The sequence below is a fragment of the Diplodia corticola genome (assembly GCF_001883845.1).
Source record: "Diplodia corticola strain CBS 112549 chromosome Unknown scaffold2, whole genome shotgun sequence".
Lineage (NCBI taxonomy): Eukaryota > Fungi > Ascomycota > Dothideomycetes > Botryosphaeriales > Botryosphaeriaceae > Diplodia > Diplodia corticola.
The window spans coordinates 447,141-464,260 of NW_017971481.1; the positions used below are offsets into that span (position 1 = coordinate 447,141).

The 17,120-nt window shown below is 57.1% G+C and overlaps 6 protein-coding genes across 6 annotated transcripts; 4 read left to right on the top strand and 2 right to left on the bottom strand.

Moving 5' to 3' along the window:
- Nucleotides 1-360: 360 nt before the first annotated feature.
- BKCO1_2000153 (nucleotide-binding alpha-beta plait) lies at nt 361-1,518 on the top strand (the record flags this gene model as incomplete). Its single annotated transcript, XM_020272345.1, has 4 exons — nt 361-412; nt 477-637; nt 704-1,144; nt 1,198-1,518. The coding sequence occupies 4 exons, from the start codon at nt 361-363 to the stop codon at nt 1,516-1,518; spliced, it is 975 nt and encodes a 324-aa protein (XP_020134729.1).
- A 306-nt stretch (nt 1,519-1,824) lies between these two features.
- BKCO1_2000154 (prephenate dehydrogenase) lies at nt 1,825-3,705 on the bottom strand (the record flags this gene model as incomplete). Its single annotated transcript, XM_020272346.1, has 6 exons — nt 1,825-1,977; nt 2,037-2,168; nt 2,227-2,972; nt 3,045-3,156; nt 3,221-3,281; nt 3,617-3,705. The coding sequence occupies 6 exons, from the start codon at nt 3,703-3,705 to the stop codon at nt 1,825-1,827; spliced, it is 1,293 nt and encodes a 430-aa protein (XP_020134728.1).
- Nucleotides 3,706-4,081: 376 nt separating this feature from the next.
- On the top strand, nt 4,082-5,079 carry BKCO1_2000155 (40s ribosomal protein s14; the record flags this gene model as incomplete). Its single annotated transcript, XM_020272347.1, has 4 exons — nt 4,082-4,155; nt 4,212-4,251; nt 4,688-4,764; nt 4,818-5,079. The coding sequence occupies 4 exons, from the start codon at nt 4,082-4,084 to the stop codon at nt 5,077-5,079; spliced, it is 453 nt and encodes a 150-aa protein (XP_020134727.1).
- Nucleotides 5,080-6,081: 1,002 nt separating this feature from the next.
- BKCO1_2000156 (aar2 family protein) lies at nt 6,082-7,533 on the top strand (the record flags this gene model as incomplete). The annotated part of the gene is made up of 1 exon (XM_020272348.1): nt 6,082-7,533. One exon carries the CDS (start codon nt 6,082-6,084, stop codon nt 7,531-7,533), a length of 1,452 nt encoding a protein of 483 aa, XP_020134726.1.
- Nucleotides 7,534-8,440: 907 nt separating this feature from the next.
- Nucleotides 8,441-12,992, bottom strand: BKCO1_2000157 (uncharacterized protein; the record flags this gene model as incomplete). The annotated part of the gene is made up of 2 exons (XM_020272349.1): nt 8,441-12,501; nt 12,554-12,992. The coding sequence occupies 2 exons, from the start codon at nt 12,990-12,992 to the stop codon at nt 8,441-8,443; spliced, it is 4,500 nt and encodes a 1,499-aa protein (XP_020134725.1).
- An 838-nt stretch (nt 12,993-13,830) lies between these two features.
- Nucleotides 13,831-17,092, top strand: BKCO1_2000158 (wd domain-containing protein; the record flags this gene model as incomplete). Its single annotated transcript, XM_020272350.1, has 3 exons — nt 13,831-13,962; nt 14,018-15,847; nt 15,899-17,092. 3 exons carry the CDS (start codon nt 13,831-13,833, stop codon nt 17,090-17,092), a joined length of 3,156 nt encoding a protein of 1,051 aa, XP_020134734.1.
- Nucleotides 17,093-17,120: the final 28 nt, after the last annotated feature.

The window sequence follows — 17,120 nt, forward strand, 5'->3', positions numbered from 1 at the left end:
AGTCGCGCCTTAGATCAGACAAAGCCACCCATCTTATGCCCATCATCCCATGAGGAGATAGCTCCGGTGCGTAGTGCTTGATCGGTCAGCGGCCAGAGGGCAGCAGGTTGAGGAGTGACGGGGTTGCAAGGGCGAGGCGCAGCCGGAGCGTCGCTGGGATTGGCGTCGCGTCGCGGAAGCTTGGCGCGCGCCGTGGCCTGTGCGGCCAGAAAAGCGTCACCGACCTCCGTTCATCCTCCGCATTTCTTGTCCGCTCGCCTCCCGCAAGCTGGTCCTCCGACGCTCGCAAAGGCTCCGCGCTCGCCTGCCCGATTGCCACTGCTTCTACCTCCGCTTTCCCTTCCACCCGCAACCGCAGCAATGGCCCCCACCAAGGACCAGTCCGTCTCCTTCGACGCCATCATCCAACGCGGTACGCGCGCGCTTCCGCCTCCTATCCTCTTTTCTCGAAGCTAACCACCCGCAACCTCACAAAGGCCGTGACCAGCAGAAGAGAGAGGCTCTCGCGAACGAGATATTGGGCTCCGGTCGCAGGAAGAGCGCTCCGGGCGCCGCTGCTCTGAACAACAACTACAACAACCGCAAGGCCGCTCCCGCCGCTGGAGGCAGTTTGGCTAGCCGCATGGGCGTGACAAAGGTGTGCTGAGCCATCGGCCGACTCCCGTATCCGAAGATTGCTGACCGACTTGGCCCTGTGCGACAGCGCTCTTCTGCCATCCCGAAGCCAAACATCAACAACACTCGCTGGGGCCATGACCTCCACCATATGAACAACCCACGCGCACCCCGTTTCGCTCAGCTCCCTCGCACCCAGTCTGCCTCACGCCTCGAGCGCGGTAATCGCCTGTACCAGGAGCTCCGCCAGGACCCGCCATCCAATGGCTCGCACAACCCGACCAGCCAGACCAAGGGCGCACCTGGCATCAACATTCGTGGCGCCGCCCAGCCCACCGGCTGGACTGTTGTCGCAAGCAACTTCGCACCTGGCACCACTGCTGCGGACATTGAGGCTGTCATGACTCCCATTGGTGGAGAGATGCTGGGATGCAGGCTTACCAGTTCTCATCCTACTGTCATTGCTGAGATGCAATTTGCTGAGAAGAGCGGTGCTGATAACGTTATCACCATGTTCAACAACCGCAAGGTACATACGCATCACATACTTTGAACGATTAACTGCTGACACCCTCCGCACAGGCTGATGGCAGGCTCCTCTACGTCTTTATGAAGGAGAGCGGCCCTAGCCCCGTCATGCCGGGCCAGCGTTCCGGACACCAACCTCCAAAGGCCGCTGAAGACCGTGATGGCATGGAGGTTGACAGAGATGTCTTTGATAGGAGGGAGCCTGATAGGTCCACCAGGCGCGCGGAGCCTGAATATCAGGAGGGTAGGTACGGCTTCCCAGAGAACGGTAGCCGTGACAATTCCAGGCGTGATGATCGCTGGGACAACCGCAGGAGTGAAGGTCGCCTGTACTCTGACAACATGAGACGCAACGATCGCGGCTACCGCCGCTGAAGTACTAAGCGCCAGGAACAAGACAGGGATACCTGAGTCTCGCACGAGTGCACGGCAGGTTTATGCGCATCTCTGAGTGAAATGATGTTCACTTGAGCACAGAAGGCGTTTGCATGGCAAAAAGGCGTTCACGATGTTTGAGCGCCAGACACGTTTGGGGAGCACAAAAAAACGACCACAATACCCATGATTGGCTTCATTATGGAATGCATGTAGGATCAGAGCAATGAGGCGACCACCTTGGCAGACCGGATGTCTTCAGCTCGACGGGAATCACCACCTAATAGACCCCCAATAAAATCATTTCTAGGACTTCGTGGTTTTCGCCAAAATCGTTTTGATCATCTCATTACCCACCCTCTTCGCCTCCGGGAAACGAGGTTCGAAGAAAGTCTGGATGTGCTCAAACTTTTCACGGTACGCGTCCATGTGACCCAAACTCACGCGATCACTCCAATCCTGGTGGTTCGCTGTGTAAGCTTCTGTAAATCACCAAAGGAAGAAGAAGGTTGACGTACTCTAGCAGCGAACGTGAACTCCAGGTCATCCGCTCGGAAGGTATTGTCGTGGATGGCCGTCTCGATCACCTCTTCCAGCAACTCAGGTTTGCGGAAGAGGTATTCTGTGATCCCCAGCCAGAGACGGAAGAGCTGTTTCGGCACATCAGCAAGCACGAAGTTCTCGTATGACGGATTAGGGAGAACGCACTGGCGTCGAGCAAATCATATGATCGTACGGCACGATACCCAGCTTCCACCAACAGTCCACCATAGCCAGCAAGCTCAAATGGTTGTTCTTGACCCGTTCCGGCGGCTTCTCGCCCAGGCTGAACCGATCCAGCACCTCGTCTTTGAGCAGCAGATCCTCATCGCCCCCGTCGCCGCGGAACACGGCCTTCGCAGCCGTGTAGATCCTGGCGCGGAGCTCGTCCTTGTGCCCGGCCAGCATGAGCTTGAAGAGCTCTGTGACGCTCTCGGCGTACTGGCGGATCTGGCGGCGGGCGTAGGGGTTGAGGATGGCGAGGCCAGCGTAGACGTGCCACTTGTTGCTGTAGATGCGCAGCGTCACGTTGATCTTGACGTTTTCGATGCCGCCGACGTAGCGCGGCATCTCCCACGGGAACTGCGCGTTGGCGTGCCACGCCGCGCCCATGGACAGGAAGGCGGCGTGCGTCACGGCCTGCGTGTCGGCCGTGATGCGGTCGTGCTCGGCAGCCGTGAGGTAGACGTGCTTGGATTGCAGGCAGGCCAGGATGCGCTCGACCAGCGCAAAGGACGCGGTCGAGGCCCGGTGCTGGATCAGAACGAGCGGCTGGCCTTTGGGGTCTACGCCCGGCCCGTGCAGCGAGTGGACGGGCACGATTTCGACGTCTGGCGGCAGGTGTTTCTCGAAAGCAGCGATTTCGGGGGCTTTGCACGACGTTTGCCCGCCGACAATGGCGCCCAGTTTGGTAGCTGTGATCGAGGAACAAAAAGATCAGAGATTGTACAATGATGCATGGTTTCAGGTGGTCATATAACGCATACATGGACCGTACTTGGCTACGACACTGTCGATGGCCTCAGCTGGCACGCTGTAGATGATGTAGTCACTGCATCTGGAGACGAGATGGCCGTCCGGGTATATGTGTATATTGTTCTAGCGCGAGCCTCAGCCAGCTGCTCTTGGTATGCTCTGAATAAGTACAAAATGTGTGCCATACGTGTCCGGCGTACAACTCCTTCAACTCTTCGTACTTGCTCGGCGCATCGCAGGCGTTGACCCTGCGCAGGATCAATCAGACGGGCATGTCACATCATTCGAACGGTCATCTGTGGAGACTTTTGGTACGTTAGCAAAGCTGCTTCACCAGACGATTGCGACGGGTTGGAAAAGTGTGTTTGCGGTTCAGACAAATAAAGAAAAAGGTAGCTGAGATGTTACATCATCGATGACCTCCCGCAGCTTCCAGACCAGAATGGCCGAACGGTTGCTACGAAAAGCCATACTCGAGCCAAATGCACTCAAGTCATCATTGCAAGGAAAGGGAGTGAAGGAGGAAGCATGCTTACCTTGCAGGTCCGGCCTACAGGCCCTTCTCGAGACACGAGATACTTACCTCCAACCAGCATCGCTGATCCTCGTCGCATACAGCTTTCCCATATCGCCCATACCAATGATGCCGATCGCCTTCTCTGAGTCCGCCATGGTTGCAAGCAGGTGCGCGTCGCAGTGCCGGTAACGCAAAGTCGGGTGCTCAAGTGCTGTTGAGTGATTCGAAAAGCTCGTCGTCAAAGCCAGGCGAATTGCAGTCTCAGGTGGGCGCAGCGGACATTCTCAGTCGCGCAGCGCAGGATGAGGAAAAAAGAAAGAAAGGTGGAGGGCCGGCGAAGTCGGTCGAGAAAAGGCCTGCGCAGACGCGAAGCGAAGCGCCAGTCGGCGCAACGCCGGGCCGCAAAAAATCTTGGCAGCCCACACCGCGCGAAAAACGAGCTGCCCGTCCCTTCCCTTCCCTCTTTTCGCGACGACCATCCGCGACCTTTGACAATCAACCCATCCCGTCATCACCCCAAAAACCGACGCCATGCCCCCCAAGAAGGTCGCCCGCGCTCCCCAGGAGAACGTCCAGCTCGGACCCAACGTCCGTGAGGGCGAGCTGTAAGTTGCATCGGCTCGTGAGGCGTCGTTGAATTTGCACTGACTTTGCCTCGTAGCGTCTTCGGCGTTGCCCGTATCTTCGCCTCCTTCAACGATGTGAGTGCACAATCCATGCAATCTTCTCTGCCCTGGCCGAAAGTCCATCTGGGGTAACTCTGCTCGGCCTGTTATCTGCGCCGCTGGATGAAGAGGAGGAAACGCTGGCGATGGGGACGCAATTTCGCAATGGGAAGCCACTCGAACGCGAGTGATGCGCAAGAGCTGGTTTCAAGCGCAGTGAACGCGCGGATGTGGGATGTCATCAACGGTGTGCGCGGCCCACCCCCGACTGGAAACCTTCCAGGAGGGTGCTATGCCCCACCAGCGAGGCACGTGGCCATCAACACGCGACAGCTCGTCTGTCTTGGCGTGAAGATGTACAGCCGCGCAAACTGAGGCATTCAGAAAGAAATCGGGCAGAGGACCCATGATGGACTTTCGCGCTCAGGCATGTTGGAACCACCCAGAACTGGCACTAATCTGTAGTTTCTAGACCTTCGTCCACGTCACTGATCTGTCGGGTCGTGAAACCATCTCCCGTGTCACCGGTGGCATGAAGGTCAAGGCTGAGTATGTCTAGCTTCTCCTGGTCTGGTAGGAAGAGGGTGCTAACAAGACGGCAGCCGTGACGAGTCCTCCCCCTACGCTGCCATGTTGGCTGCTCAGGACGTCGCTACCCGCTGCAAGGAGCTCGGCATCACTGCCCTTCACGTCAAGATCAGGGCCACTGGTGGTAACGGCACCAAGACCCCTGGTCCCGGTGCCCAGTCTGCTCTCCGCGCCCTTGCCCGTGCTGGCATGAAGATCGGCCGCATCGAGGACGTCACCCCCACCCCCTCGGACTCTACCCGCAGAAAGGGTGGTCGCCGTGGTCGTCGTCTCTGATTTGGTGCTGGTGGTTATGGGTGTGCGTTCGAGGTCTATGGGGCTGATGACAACTACGAGAGGAACGGCTTTTATTGCCTGGTCCTCACTTTTTCGGCTTGTCACATTGAATTGACCATCAGATCATTTCTCACGTGCACTCGCCAGTTCACCCGACGTTTAGGCAGCAAAAAAGGAATGTAAGGATCACGAATCATCCCCCTTGCCCACATTGCACTTTGTGACACTCGCCGCCTTCTGGCAACCTCAAATTTTCTGCCCGCACAGTCTCTTCTAGCTGAAAGCGGTTCCTGGTATTGAGGGAGATTACCGCTGCACTTCATGCAGACCAATCATTCGCATAATCAATCAGGTCTGTGTGCGGTGTAGCCATGGTGGGACTGTCTGAGAAAACTGAACGAATTCTATGTTTCGTTTTGTGGTTTTGACTCCCTACATATCTTTACTTCGCTCTCGAAGCGTCGAGAGCCTTGTTCTCAAAGACACTTGGAGGTGCTGTGTTTGATTATCAGCAATAATAATAATAAATGGTTAAATTTCAAGCAATGATCGGTTTTGTGACCAGACAATGAATGGTGATCAGCCGGGTTGGAGATTGTTTAGCGGCAACAACTTTCGACTCAGCGCAGATGCAGGGTCTTCAGATTGCAGACGCCAGGTCCGACGTCACCCACGCCTTCCTCCGAACATCGCATGGACATTTGCTAGAAAACTCACCAACCACGGAAAGCGCCGTCCATTTCTGGCAAGTGCTACAAGGAGGAGCTTACTCACCACCTCCGAGGAGGTCGGGGTTCTGCGCCCTTTCACCGCTGCGACTCAAGCTTTTGCGCCATGCAATAAACTCCACCCTGTTCCCAACTCTCGCTGGCCGTCTCTTGTGGCAACATTCCCCGCCCGCGCCAATCAAACCATATCCTTTTCATCCCGAAGCACGCACAGTGGAAGAGAGAGCGTCTCTATTGATCCACACCAAGAGCTCAAAAGAAAAAAAGACTCAACATGGATGCCACACCCTGCATCCTCCTCCTCGTGCCAGCCGGCGCCCTGGGCGGCATCGACCTGCTCTCCTTCACCACGACGCCCCGCTTCAAGGGCATCAAGGACCTCCCCGGCGGCTGGCACTTTGTCTTCACCAGCAGCACCACCTCGCTCTCGGTCCGCCACGGCGCCTGGTTCCGCGTCAACGACGTCGAAGAGACGAGCAGTACTACGCAATCCATCACCTCCACCTCCGGTTCCAGCTGCCGTTCGCCCGACCTGTTCGTCAAGAAGTGGGACGCCCGGGACGAAGAGCTCGTCCCGGAGTCGGACCCGGCCGAGGTGCTGCGCTGGCGCGCGAACCTGGGCGCCATCTGGCGCGACGGCCTGACGCCGTACCGGCAGAGCGCGAGCAGGGACGCCGGCGACGAGGGCGACAAGGAGCTGGATTGGCGGGCGCTGACGGATGCGATCGGGGAGGGGTTGTTGGACAGGGTGCTCGGGGGCGGTGGGGGGGCTGGAGGTCAGCAGCACTGGGGCTTGACGAGCGCGAGCAGCGCGGCGAGGGATGCGGATGACATACCGGGGTTGTCGAACGATCGGGATGGTGGTGGCGGCAGTAGCGGTGGCGGCGGCGACGGCGGCGGTGGGGCGGCCTGGCAGCCGGAGAAGGAGTTGGAGCTGTTGCCGGTCGATTTGAAGATGACGTGGGGTGAGGGTGTCACGGGGAGGGAGCGCACTGAGGCGGCGCAGGATCGGTCGTGGGCGCTGGGGGAGCTTGTGGAGCGGGTTTGCGGGGGGAGGGAGGAAGAGGTGCTGGGGGAGCTGCAGTTCGCGTTCCTGATGGTGCTGACCCTGAACAACAACAGCTGCTTGGAGCAGTGGAAGAGACTGCTGGAGCTGCTGCTGACGTGTAAGAAGGCGGTCGTGCAGAGGGCGGGTTTTTACTGCAGGTTTTTGCGGCTCTTGAGATTGCAGCTGCAGCATTGCCAGGACACGGAGACCATGCTTTTCGATTTAAACGATGAGGGTGGGTCGTTACTGAAGCGGCTTCTGAGGAGGTTCAGGAAGGGGTTGGAGGAGCTAGAGGGCAAGGGCAAGTCGGATGTCGTGGATGAGCTGGACGAGTTGGAGGATTTCCTGAGGGGTGAATACGGCTGGCAGTTGGATGATTCGTTCGTCAGGAGGGGCATGCTAGAGCTTGAGGACGGCGAGCAGGTCGAGATGGATGTTGGGACGCGGTTCGATGAGGACGACGAGGCTGGAGAGTTCGCACCGATGGTTGTGGAGTTGACAGAAGAACAAGCCAAGAGTCTGGGCGCCTTTGGCGGGGAAGACGGCAGTGGAGGTGCGCAAGCAGCAGAGCAACACGGCAAGAGGCTGGCAAAGCCTGAGTCTGGGATTGCTGGAGAGGAGGTGCAGGAGGAATCAGAAGATGAGGTGGATCTGGACGATATGGATGCGAGATATTGAACCAATATCGTATGCGTAAGACTCAGGCTGCAAATTATGTGGAGAGAATAATAGTGGTGCGTTTAACATCTACAGGCAGGCCATCGGCATGAATTCATGAACAACTTTTTAGATCAGCGCTAAACTGTAAGAATTGTACCGCGGTGGTACTGCTGAGGGAGTGTGAGATGGTGCTCTATGTTTGCATTGTTTGAGCACGCTATACCCGATCAGGTAACCTCGGAGACTTCAAGCCATCAGCGCGGTTCAGGAATTGACACACCATCCCAGAATTGGTATGAGGAAAATCGAGAGACTGCACTGAGCTGATCCAATTATCTGCTTAAGCTTTGACTGTGATAGTTTTCTCCATATCTATCTAAAGTTCGCCTCACTATCTGTTGAATCAGCGCCTTTCATGCGTTGGTATATACGCGGTTACTTACCAGCGAATACTTTACGAGCTGAACCTCGCAGCGCGCGAGATACCGAGCGCTGAGGCTTGCGTTGCCGACAGCGGAACAAGGCTCGCCAACCGCAGCGGAAGACTTCGTGGGAACTCATATGCCAAGTGGGCAGGTGCTGTCTTCTATGGCCTCCGACTGAGCTCGCACTGACTGATTCCAGGTGGACTTTAGCGATGTTTGGCCTTGCACCTTCATTCAAACAGCAATAAAACCAACACTCGCTTGCACCATACTATTACTCGTGATTCTATTGCTCTATTACGTTGAGCCGCATGCTTGTCCTATACAGAATGTCATCTACATGTGCGCCGTTATGCCACATTCACGTTAACGACAGTGATGCCTACAATCAGACGTCGAGATAGAGGAGCAATGTCCCATACTCTCGCGAGACTTGAGAGGTAGAAAGGAAAGACGGTGATATACCAACGCTCTACAAGAACCAAGCTTCTCCCAAATCTCTATGTCTGCTGCACCTCCTGCTCCTGCTGTTGCTCCGGCGGTGTGACCGCCTGCTTCTCCAAAACCTCCTCCGCCTCCCCCAGCTTCTGTTCAACCTCCTCGAGCTTCTCTTCCAGCTGCTCCCTCACCTCCCCCTCCACGTCCTCAGCCCTGTCCGCCAAAAGCTCGGCCGAGTCTTTGTCCGACTTCATGCCGAAGGCCTGCGGCACCTTCTCACTGAGATTGATGGCGATGAAGCTCTTGGGCAGTTTGACCGTGTGGAACTTGTCGCGCAGCGTCTCGATGACCTGCATCCAGTCGTGGTGGCTAGTGAGGCTGCGGCGCTGGGCAATGCCGATGCAGTGCTTTGAGTCGAGCTGCACGTCGAGCGGGTCGAACGTGTGGCAACCCGGGCTGAGCGAGATGCGGATGCTGTAGTTGAAGCTGCTCGGCTCGTCGGCGCTCGTCGAGTTTTGTGACTCGAAAAGCTCGAAGCAGATCTGGGAGAGGTAGTCGAGCTCGGGGATGGCGTTGCGCTTGATCTTGGTCTGGATGCCGCCCTCGAGAATGCAGTTGAGCAGCGTATAAATGTGCGACTCCTTGGTGAAATAAAAGAATGACTTGGGATCCTCCGACGCCTGGACCTCCTCTAGATCCTTGACGATCTCCTTCAGCAGCGGCAGCGACGTCAGAAGCCCGATCTCCAGCTTCTCCGCATCCGTGATGCCGTACTCCTGCGGCCCGATGTAGTCGAAGAGCACCTTGCAAAGCTTGTACAGCTCGCGCAGACGCTCCAGGCGGGCGTCGGTCTTGACCTTGGAGGGCAGTGAGCCGTTGCCGACACCCTCGAAGAGGTTGAAGTACGACTCGGGCGCGGGGGACTGTTCCTTTGACCGGTTATTGAATGCCGAGGCGGCTTCGGACCGGCGTCTGAAGCCGATACGATGGGATATACTTCCCTTATCGTGCTGAGGCTGCTCCTTGGGTGGATCATGCATGGGTTCTGACGGGCTGGGCGGCTGAGTAGACTTGGCGCTTGCTGTGTTACTGCTCCCAATAGCCGTCTCTTCGAGCGTGTCCTCCTCCAGCAGGCTGCTATCAGGCGTGAAGACCCATTCGAGGAACTGCCGGTTATGAAGAGCATCGAACTTCATGGTATCGTACAACTCGGAGATCTTGCTGGGATCCACCTTCTCCTCATCGCAGAACTCCTTGAAAAGCTTCTCCCACCTCTCCCTAAATAGCTCGGGGTCTTCACCGCTGCACCACCGGGCCTGGATGTTCGTAACGTTGGCGGACGTGTTTGCCACCGCGGAGCCTCCTCCGTTGGACGTGTCCGCAGCAGTGCCCTTCGCGACAGCAACCAATGACGATGCTGCATTGCTCCGCAACTTGGTGAAGTTATGCCGCATAACTTTGCGGTGGAACTTCATTAGTTCAACAACGCGACGGACGACGATGAACGGCTCCGGCATGTTGTCAGGCCAAGCAAATTGCGGTGGAGCTTTGTTGCCCTGCCGCAGAAGGATCTTCAACTTCTTCTTGACTTTGTCCATCTCATCTTTGGCAGCGTTAGAATCATCCAGAAGGTCCTTCCGAACAGCGATGAATTCCGGTGACAGCTCCTGTTGATTCAAGAAAGTGGTTGCGAAAATTTGAGCGCTTGTGGTTGAACGCCGCTCAGAACTACTGTAGACGCGGACGTCATCCAGAGCATCCCGGTTCATGAGAAGCATGTCGTTTCTAAGGTTCTCACCGAGGTCGTGAGCCTGGTAACGAGCAGAGTGAGTGGGCTCACCGCCCCATTTGATGATCAGTTGGAGCTTGTCGAGGATCAGATTGTTTTCTGCAGCGGCAATCCGTGAAAGAGTTATGCCCGAGAGAGAGTCACTTCTCTTCTCTCTCCAAGCCTTTAGCTTTTCAGGATCCGTAGGAGGCTTATCCTCCCCGTTCAGAACTTCATGTGCTTTCTCGGTCTCGCTCTCCGAAGGCATCTCGGCCAGCAACTCCGGTGGCATCTCCTCCTTCTTGCGCTTGCGGAACATGGGTTTGATTTGGACCTTGGTTCCAGGCCATCCAATGCGTTTATTCAACGCATTTCTCAAGCTCATGAGCTTGTCACTGTCCTCCTCGCCTTCCGCAAAAGCGCTGGTGACTGCATTCTGAACGCTCTGAAGTGCAGCCTCGCCAGTCAGCAGAACTTCCTCCTGGTGCCCCTTAAGTAGATCGATGAAAGGCTTCGTGTGAAAGCTGTACTTGATCTTCTGTTTCGGCGTCCTATCGGCGTGTCGGATAACGGAAACCATGCCCTTCAGCTTCCATTGGGCCTTGGACGCCGGCTTTGGTGGAGGCACAGCCGGCTCCTCGGCCTCGGTCTTGGGATGCGAGGTAACGTCTGCAACAGCGGGAGGTGGAAGCATGTCAGGGGCAGGCGATGAAGTCTGCGCAGCCTTTTCAAGACTTGGCGGAGACGTGATCGGGGTGGTAGTAGATGAAAGCTCAGGTGAGCCCGAGCCATGACTATGGTGACCAGCCACGTGGTGCGCGATACGTGACATACTCGGGGATTTGAGTATAGATTTGAGCTGAGCCCTGTGGCCACTGTGGCCACTGTGTGTGTTTTTTCTCGAGTGGCCTGGCTTGTCGGGGGGAGGTATTTCGTCGCTTTCGCTGGCTGGCTGTTGAGGTGGCGGAGCGACAGTACGACGCTGCTTCTGTTGGATGAACATCTGTTTGAGGATGCTCGCGCATTTGTCATAATAGTCGTTATTGTCCTTGACAAAACTCCAACCATTCACATCAATGACGAAGCTTTTGTCACCGGTGCGAAGCAAGTCGAAACCGCAAACACGCTGGCCAAACCCCTCGGCAATCCTGGCGGCCATCGCGACTTCTTCCTTGGTCAAACCAGTGACGTAGCGGATTTCTTTGCCGTTAGGATTGCGCTTTACGACACCGTCAACGACGGGAGATTTCCTGGTTTCGGCATGACAAAAGTCGGGGCCAACGGTATAGGCCTTGACATCCTCAGCATTCTCTACCCGGAGAAATTGCTCGTAAATGTAGCTACTTTCCGGGTCGGTGATGGCTCGCGGGACCTCCAGGCTATCGTCTGCTTCTGAACTCTTGTTGTTGACCTTCCTGAAAAGGCGGCGGCCACCTCCGCCCGCACTCTTTGGGAAGAAGATATGGATATTGTGATCTTCACCACTGGTCGGCTTCTCAACAAAGGGCTTCCGGAGCTCAACGCCATCCACGCGGATGACGTCGTTGTCCTCCAGCATTTCGACACTCTGCGGTGGCTTGACGCCACCTCCAGTGCCATCCGGTGCACCTTCCAATTTCACTCCAGTTTTCTCGAACATGATGCTCGCCAGCTCAGCAGAGGGGAGTGTTGGACCGCCGTCACGATTGACTTCTACTCTCTTCGGGGTCGGCACGTTCAGCTTGTCCAGAATCTTCAAGCATATACGACGGTCCCAGAGGACGGTCTGCATAGGCAGATCGTTGACACAGAACGGCTTCCTGAGCTTAGCATAAGCGACGGCCTTGTCAAGGGGGAATCCGTCGGAGAAGAAGGATATGAGGAAGTCGCAGATGGGCCAATTCTCCACCTCTTCGTCTAGAATGACCTTGTCTCCAAAGATGATGACCTCGAAATCCTGGTTGGCGATGAGTCTGTTGAGAATGTTTCGGCTAGGCTTGCTTCGTGCTTTTGTATCCATGGCACACACTCCGATGATACCAATAGGCGGTTTTCTGGGCTCGTTCTCCTTGCTTGCAGCGCAACTGCGTTCACTGGCAGGACTTCCGCTGCCACCGACACTGGAGCCATGTTGACTTGTTCGCCTAGCAGGATGATGCGTTCGGCTGCGCGAGCGACGATGCTGGAGAAGCGGGGCGGACTGGGTGTGGATGGGATGGCCGTTCACAGAGGGGGCCGGGACGGAATTGGGATCGGTGCTCTGGTCGCGGGGAGAAAGCAGCTGCGATGGCGAGGGGCCGTTGTTGTGGCTTGAAGTCGTGACCGAGAAGGATGAAGTCTGCGTCGTTGCTCCATGGGAAGGACCGTCAGACTTTGCTTCGACGACGTTAGCCTGTACAGTGGGCGGGCTGGGCAGTACTCGACATACCATCCGGCTCACTGCCCGCAACAGAGCTGGGACCGCCGGAGCTGCGGGCGTTGTTGTATATTTGCGAGCCCAGCGAGTAGAGGGACGAGAAAGACATCCGGTTGGACTCTTTGTCCGCGGCGGAGGCGACAGTAGGTGTTGGGTCATCGTCGATTGCGGACGTGTTCTGGGAGTCGGGCTGGTCGAGGGCTAGGGAGGCGGCGACCAAGCTGTCGGAGGCCTTGGAGGGTCTGCGGTCGTGCTGCTGGCGGGCAGTAGGCTTGGGGTTCGGCGGAGGCATAGATATGCTGGCACGGTCTACGTCTCCCAGGCTGGTACCAGGGTCGGCAGAGCGACTCTTGCGGTTGGCCAAGGGCGACGAGGCGCCAGACAGCGAATGCGATCCATGGCGCGATCTGGTGCTCTCAGCACTAGCCGTGCGCGTTAGAGACTCGTCCATATGGGGTGGCTGAACCGATGTGACGCGCAGAACGTGGCGGTTCGAGGATCTGCTTTTCGTGGGAGGACGGACGCGCTGCAAGTGCTGCACGCATGCCTCAGGCTCGGCAAGAAATGACGTTTAGCGGGCGCACTTGGCCGGGGCAGCACTCGGTTTGTCGTTGCCGCCGTCGCGTGCCCTTCCTAGCGCCGCCCTCCCGCAACCCCACGCCCGCGCTCTCGGGCCTCGACAGGCAGCACTGCTCTCTCTCTCGGACGGCGTGCTGGAATGACTGGCTGTCGCCGAGCGGCCATCCCCGGCAGCCACCACCGCCGCCAGCGCCATCATCTGGAACGTCCCGGCTGCCTGGCACTCTCCAACATGACTTCATACAGCACGTGTCTCCAGTCGGCAGCTTGTGCTGGTGGCACTGCCACCCCCGCGACGATCGAGGTGCTTGTCGGGTCCAGGCAGCTGTCTCGAGCTGCTTCGTGCGCGCACGGCAGAGCCATTGGCGTAGATCCCATCCAGGCTGATCACGCAGCGCGGAGATGCGCAGCAACGGAGACGCGGCGGGAGCTTGGCGGACTGCGGGATGCGTCAGGGTGGGCACGAGCGCGGCTTCTCCTCTTGGCCAAGCCAATGGTGCGCCAACACTGGTGGCGCGAGTGCTGATGCTGTCGTGAGTGCCGCCCACAGAGAGCAGAGCCTGGGTGGAGTCGGCGATTGATGTGCGGCCACGACTATTGCACCCCTGCTTAGCCGCCGACGCCCTGCAGATCCCGCGAGCTAGTCCAGAATTTTTCGAACCGCAAGCCTCACTCGCCGCGACGCGCTCTGCCTGCGTAGCCCAACCAAGATGCCCGCGACTGTTACGAATACCCAAGTCGCCGACGGCCGCGTCGTCAAGCGCAAGAAGCTCAATGCTAGCAAAGCCCATCCCGAGGGCAAACCGCGCCCGACCAAATCGAGGCTCTTCGCGCCATTCCGAGTATGAGCCGGTATACACCAGTTTGCTCTCCGAGGAAAATTGCTAACCCACGCAGACCGTAGGTCTGATCTCGCCTACCGATGTCCCGTTTACCTCCATTCCGCTTGGCAAGACCACTTTCCAAATCACCACCTCCGTCGGCCGAAGCCTGCAAACCTACGATCTGCGCAGGGGCCTCAACCTTGTCTTTATTACGAGACCGCAAACCCCGGAGCTTATTACAGCAACGACGGCATGGAAAGACAAGATCCTGGCGGCATGGGGAGGGAACGAGAAACAAGCTTCCAGAGGTGTGTGGCTATTCAAGCGCGGCAAGAAAGTGGCCGAGCTCGAAACGCCCAACGGCTGGGACGAGAACATCAAGCAGCTTCTAGTATTTGGCGCATGGGTCATCGGCTGTGGTACCACGAGAATCGATGTATGGAAGTCTGCGACTCTGGAGCACTATACCACCCTCATCGCGCCGCGTTCTGGAAGCGCGGGCAGCTTACTCACTGGCGGGGTCTGTAACATGCCCACCTACCTGAACAAGCTTCTTGCTGGCAGACAAGATGGAAGCGTCGAAATCTGGAACATCAACACTGGCAGGCTGCTCTACACGATTCTGCCCGCTGCCGCCGAGTACGGCCATGTAACCGCCATGCAGCCAACTCCTGTCTTATCGCTCGTGGCCATAGCATACAGCAGCGGTCCCGTCGTCATTCACGACATTCGTGCCGACAAGGAGGTACTCACTGTGAACACCGGATCGTCGAGAAAGACCCCAGTAACTTCGATCTCTTTCCGGACGGACGGACAAGGTGCGGGAGAGGATGGCCGGAAGGATGGTGTTATGGCGACAGCCTCGAAGCACACTGGCGATGTGGTTTTTTGGGACTTGAACGGGGGCGGTAGGAAAATGGGTGTGCTACGAGGCGCCCATGCTCCGCCGTCCATTGCGGCCGGTGGAGTGGCTGGCGGCATCAGCAAGATTGAATTCTTGGCTGGCCAAGCTGTCGTTGTCACCAGCGGTCTCGACAATTCCTTGAAAACGTGGATTTTTGACCAGACTCCTTTTTCACCTGTTCCTCGGATCCTCCACTCACGCAGTGGACACGCCGCGCCCGTGTCAACCTTACAGTTCCTCCCTTCAGACGCTGATGGCGCTGATGCCGGTGGCAAGTGGCTTGTAAGCGCCAGTAACGATCGGACACTGTGGGGCTGGAGCTTGCGACGTGACGGCCAAAGCACGGAGCTCAGCCAGGGCAATATCCGCAAGAAGGCCAAGAAGATGGGTATTCTAAGCGAGGGCCTTGCAGCTTTGGACAGCAGCCTATCCATTGAAGATTTGAGGGCTCCGAAGATTACCCACATGGCATGCTCTCTGAACCGTGACGGCGGTATGGGAGCAGTCCCAGGAGTTAATGCCATTTGGAATCATCCTAGCAAGGGCAAGGGTGCAACTGGGGGTTCAGAGGCAAATGGCCTTACTGGTTGGGAGAGTATGGTCACCGCTCATGAGGACAGCAAGACGGCAAGGACATGGTTCTGGGGCAAGAAGAAGGCCGGCCGATGGGCGTTTGACACGGGCGACGGGACACCGGTAACGAGTGTGGCCATCTCTCCCTGCGGTACATTCGCCCTCGTCGGATCCCAAGCAGGTGGCCTGGATATGTTTAACTTACAATCGGGCATCCATCGTCAGCGATTCCCTGCAAGACTAACCCCACAGCAGGCCAAGCGTTTGAAACTGCAGCAACTGGAAGAAGAGGAGTCGATGGAGGTGGAAGCAAAGCCGAAAAAATTCGCAAGGGGTCAGGGCAAGCACACCAAGGCAGTCACCGGTATTGCCGTGGACAGCCTAAATCGTACCGTTGTCAGCTGTGGCGACGATGGCAAAGTCAAGGTAAGAATATGTTGCTCCAGCTGCGAAGTATCGTCTCGCTAACAATGATAGTTCTGGGACTTCTCCAACGGCCAATTGCTGCACGAGATCGATTGGTATCCTATGGTTACTATCAACAGCCTACGCTACCACAGCTCCAGCGATCTCATTGCCTTTGCCTGCTCGGATTCTTCCATACGCGTGGTTGATATCGAGACAAAGAAGTTGGTCAGAGAGCTTTTCGGTTGCCAAGGCCAGATCAACGACTTTACGTTTTCGAACGACGGACGCTGGATTATTGCGGCTTCGGCTGACTCCATCATTCGCGTTTGGGATCTGCCTACGGGACACATGATTGACGCGATGAAGTTGCGCAGTAAATGCACCTCGCTGGGTATGTCTGCGACAGGCGAGTATCTTGCTGTCGCCCAGGAAGACAATGTTGGCGTCAATATCTGGACAAACAAGACCCTGTTCACGCATGTTCCTACCAGACACATCTCAGATGATGAGATTGCTGAGGTCGACGCGCCAACAGCGTCGGGCGAAGGTGGCGAGAACATCGTATCCGCAGCTTACGCCGAAGAGGAGGAGGAGGAAGAGGAGGAAGAAGATGCTGGTATTCCGTCGATGGATCAACTGAGCGAGTCCATCACCACCCTCAGCTTGGTTCCCAAGTCGAGATGGCAGAACCTCCTCCACCTGGACCTGATCCGGGAGCGCAATAAGCCCAAAGAGGCGCCAAAAGCCCCTGAAAAGGCACCCTTCTTCCTTCCAGGCCTCAATGGCGCGGCCAATCCAGCAGCTAATAGTGCGATTGCTGGGGTGGAGCAGCAAGAGTCTGCAGCGAAGGCTGGTCCCGTATCACGAATCTCCAAGTCCGGGGCTCACCAGTCAGAGTTCAGTCGGCACCTTGCGAACGCCTTTGAGTCTGAGGAGTATGATGGTTTGGTCTCATACTTGTCAACGCTGCCACCAAGCGCAGCCGACTTGGCAATCCGGTCCTTGGAGACGCCGCCGTCGCATGAATTCTTGACGTTCATTCAAGCCCTCACTGCACGGCTGCGGCAGAAACGCGACTACGAGCTGGTTCAGGCATGGATGGCGGTGTTTTTGCGGTTGCATGGGGAGGATATCACAAGCGATGAGGGAGTTGTGGAGGCGCTGGCAGAATGGCGCGAGGAGGCGGGCAAGGAGAGACAGCGGCTTGGCAGCTTAGGCGGCTACTGCGTTGGTGTGGTGGGATTTTTGAGGAGCGCACGGTGAGCGGGCAGGGTTGGGTATCAGAGATAAG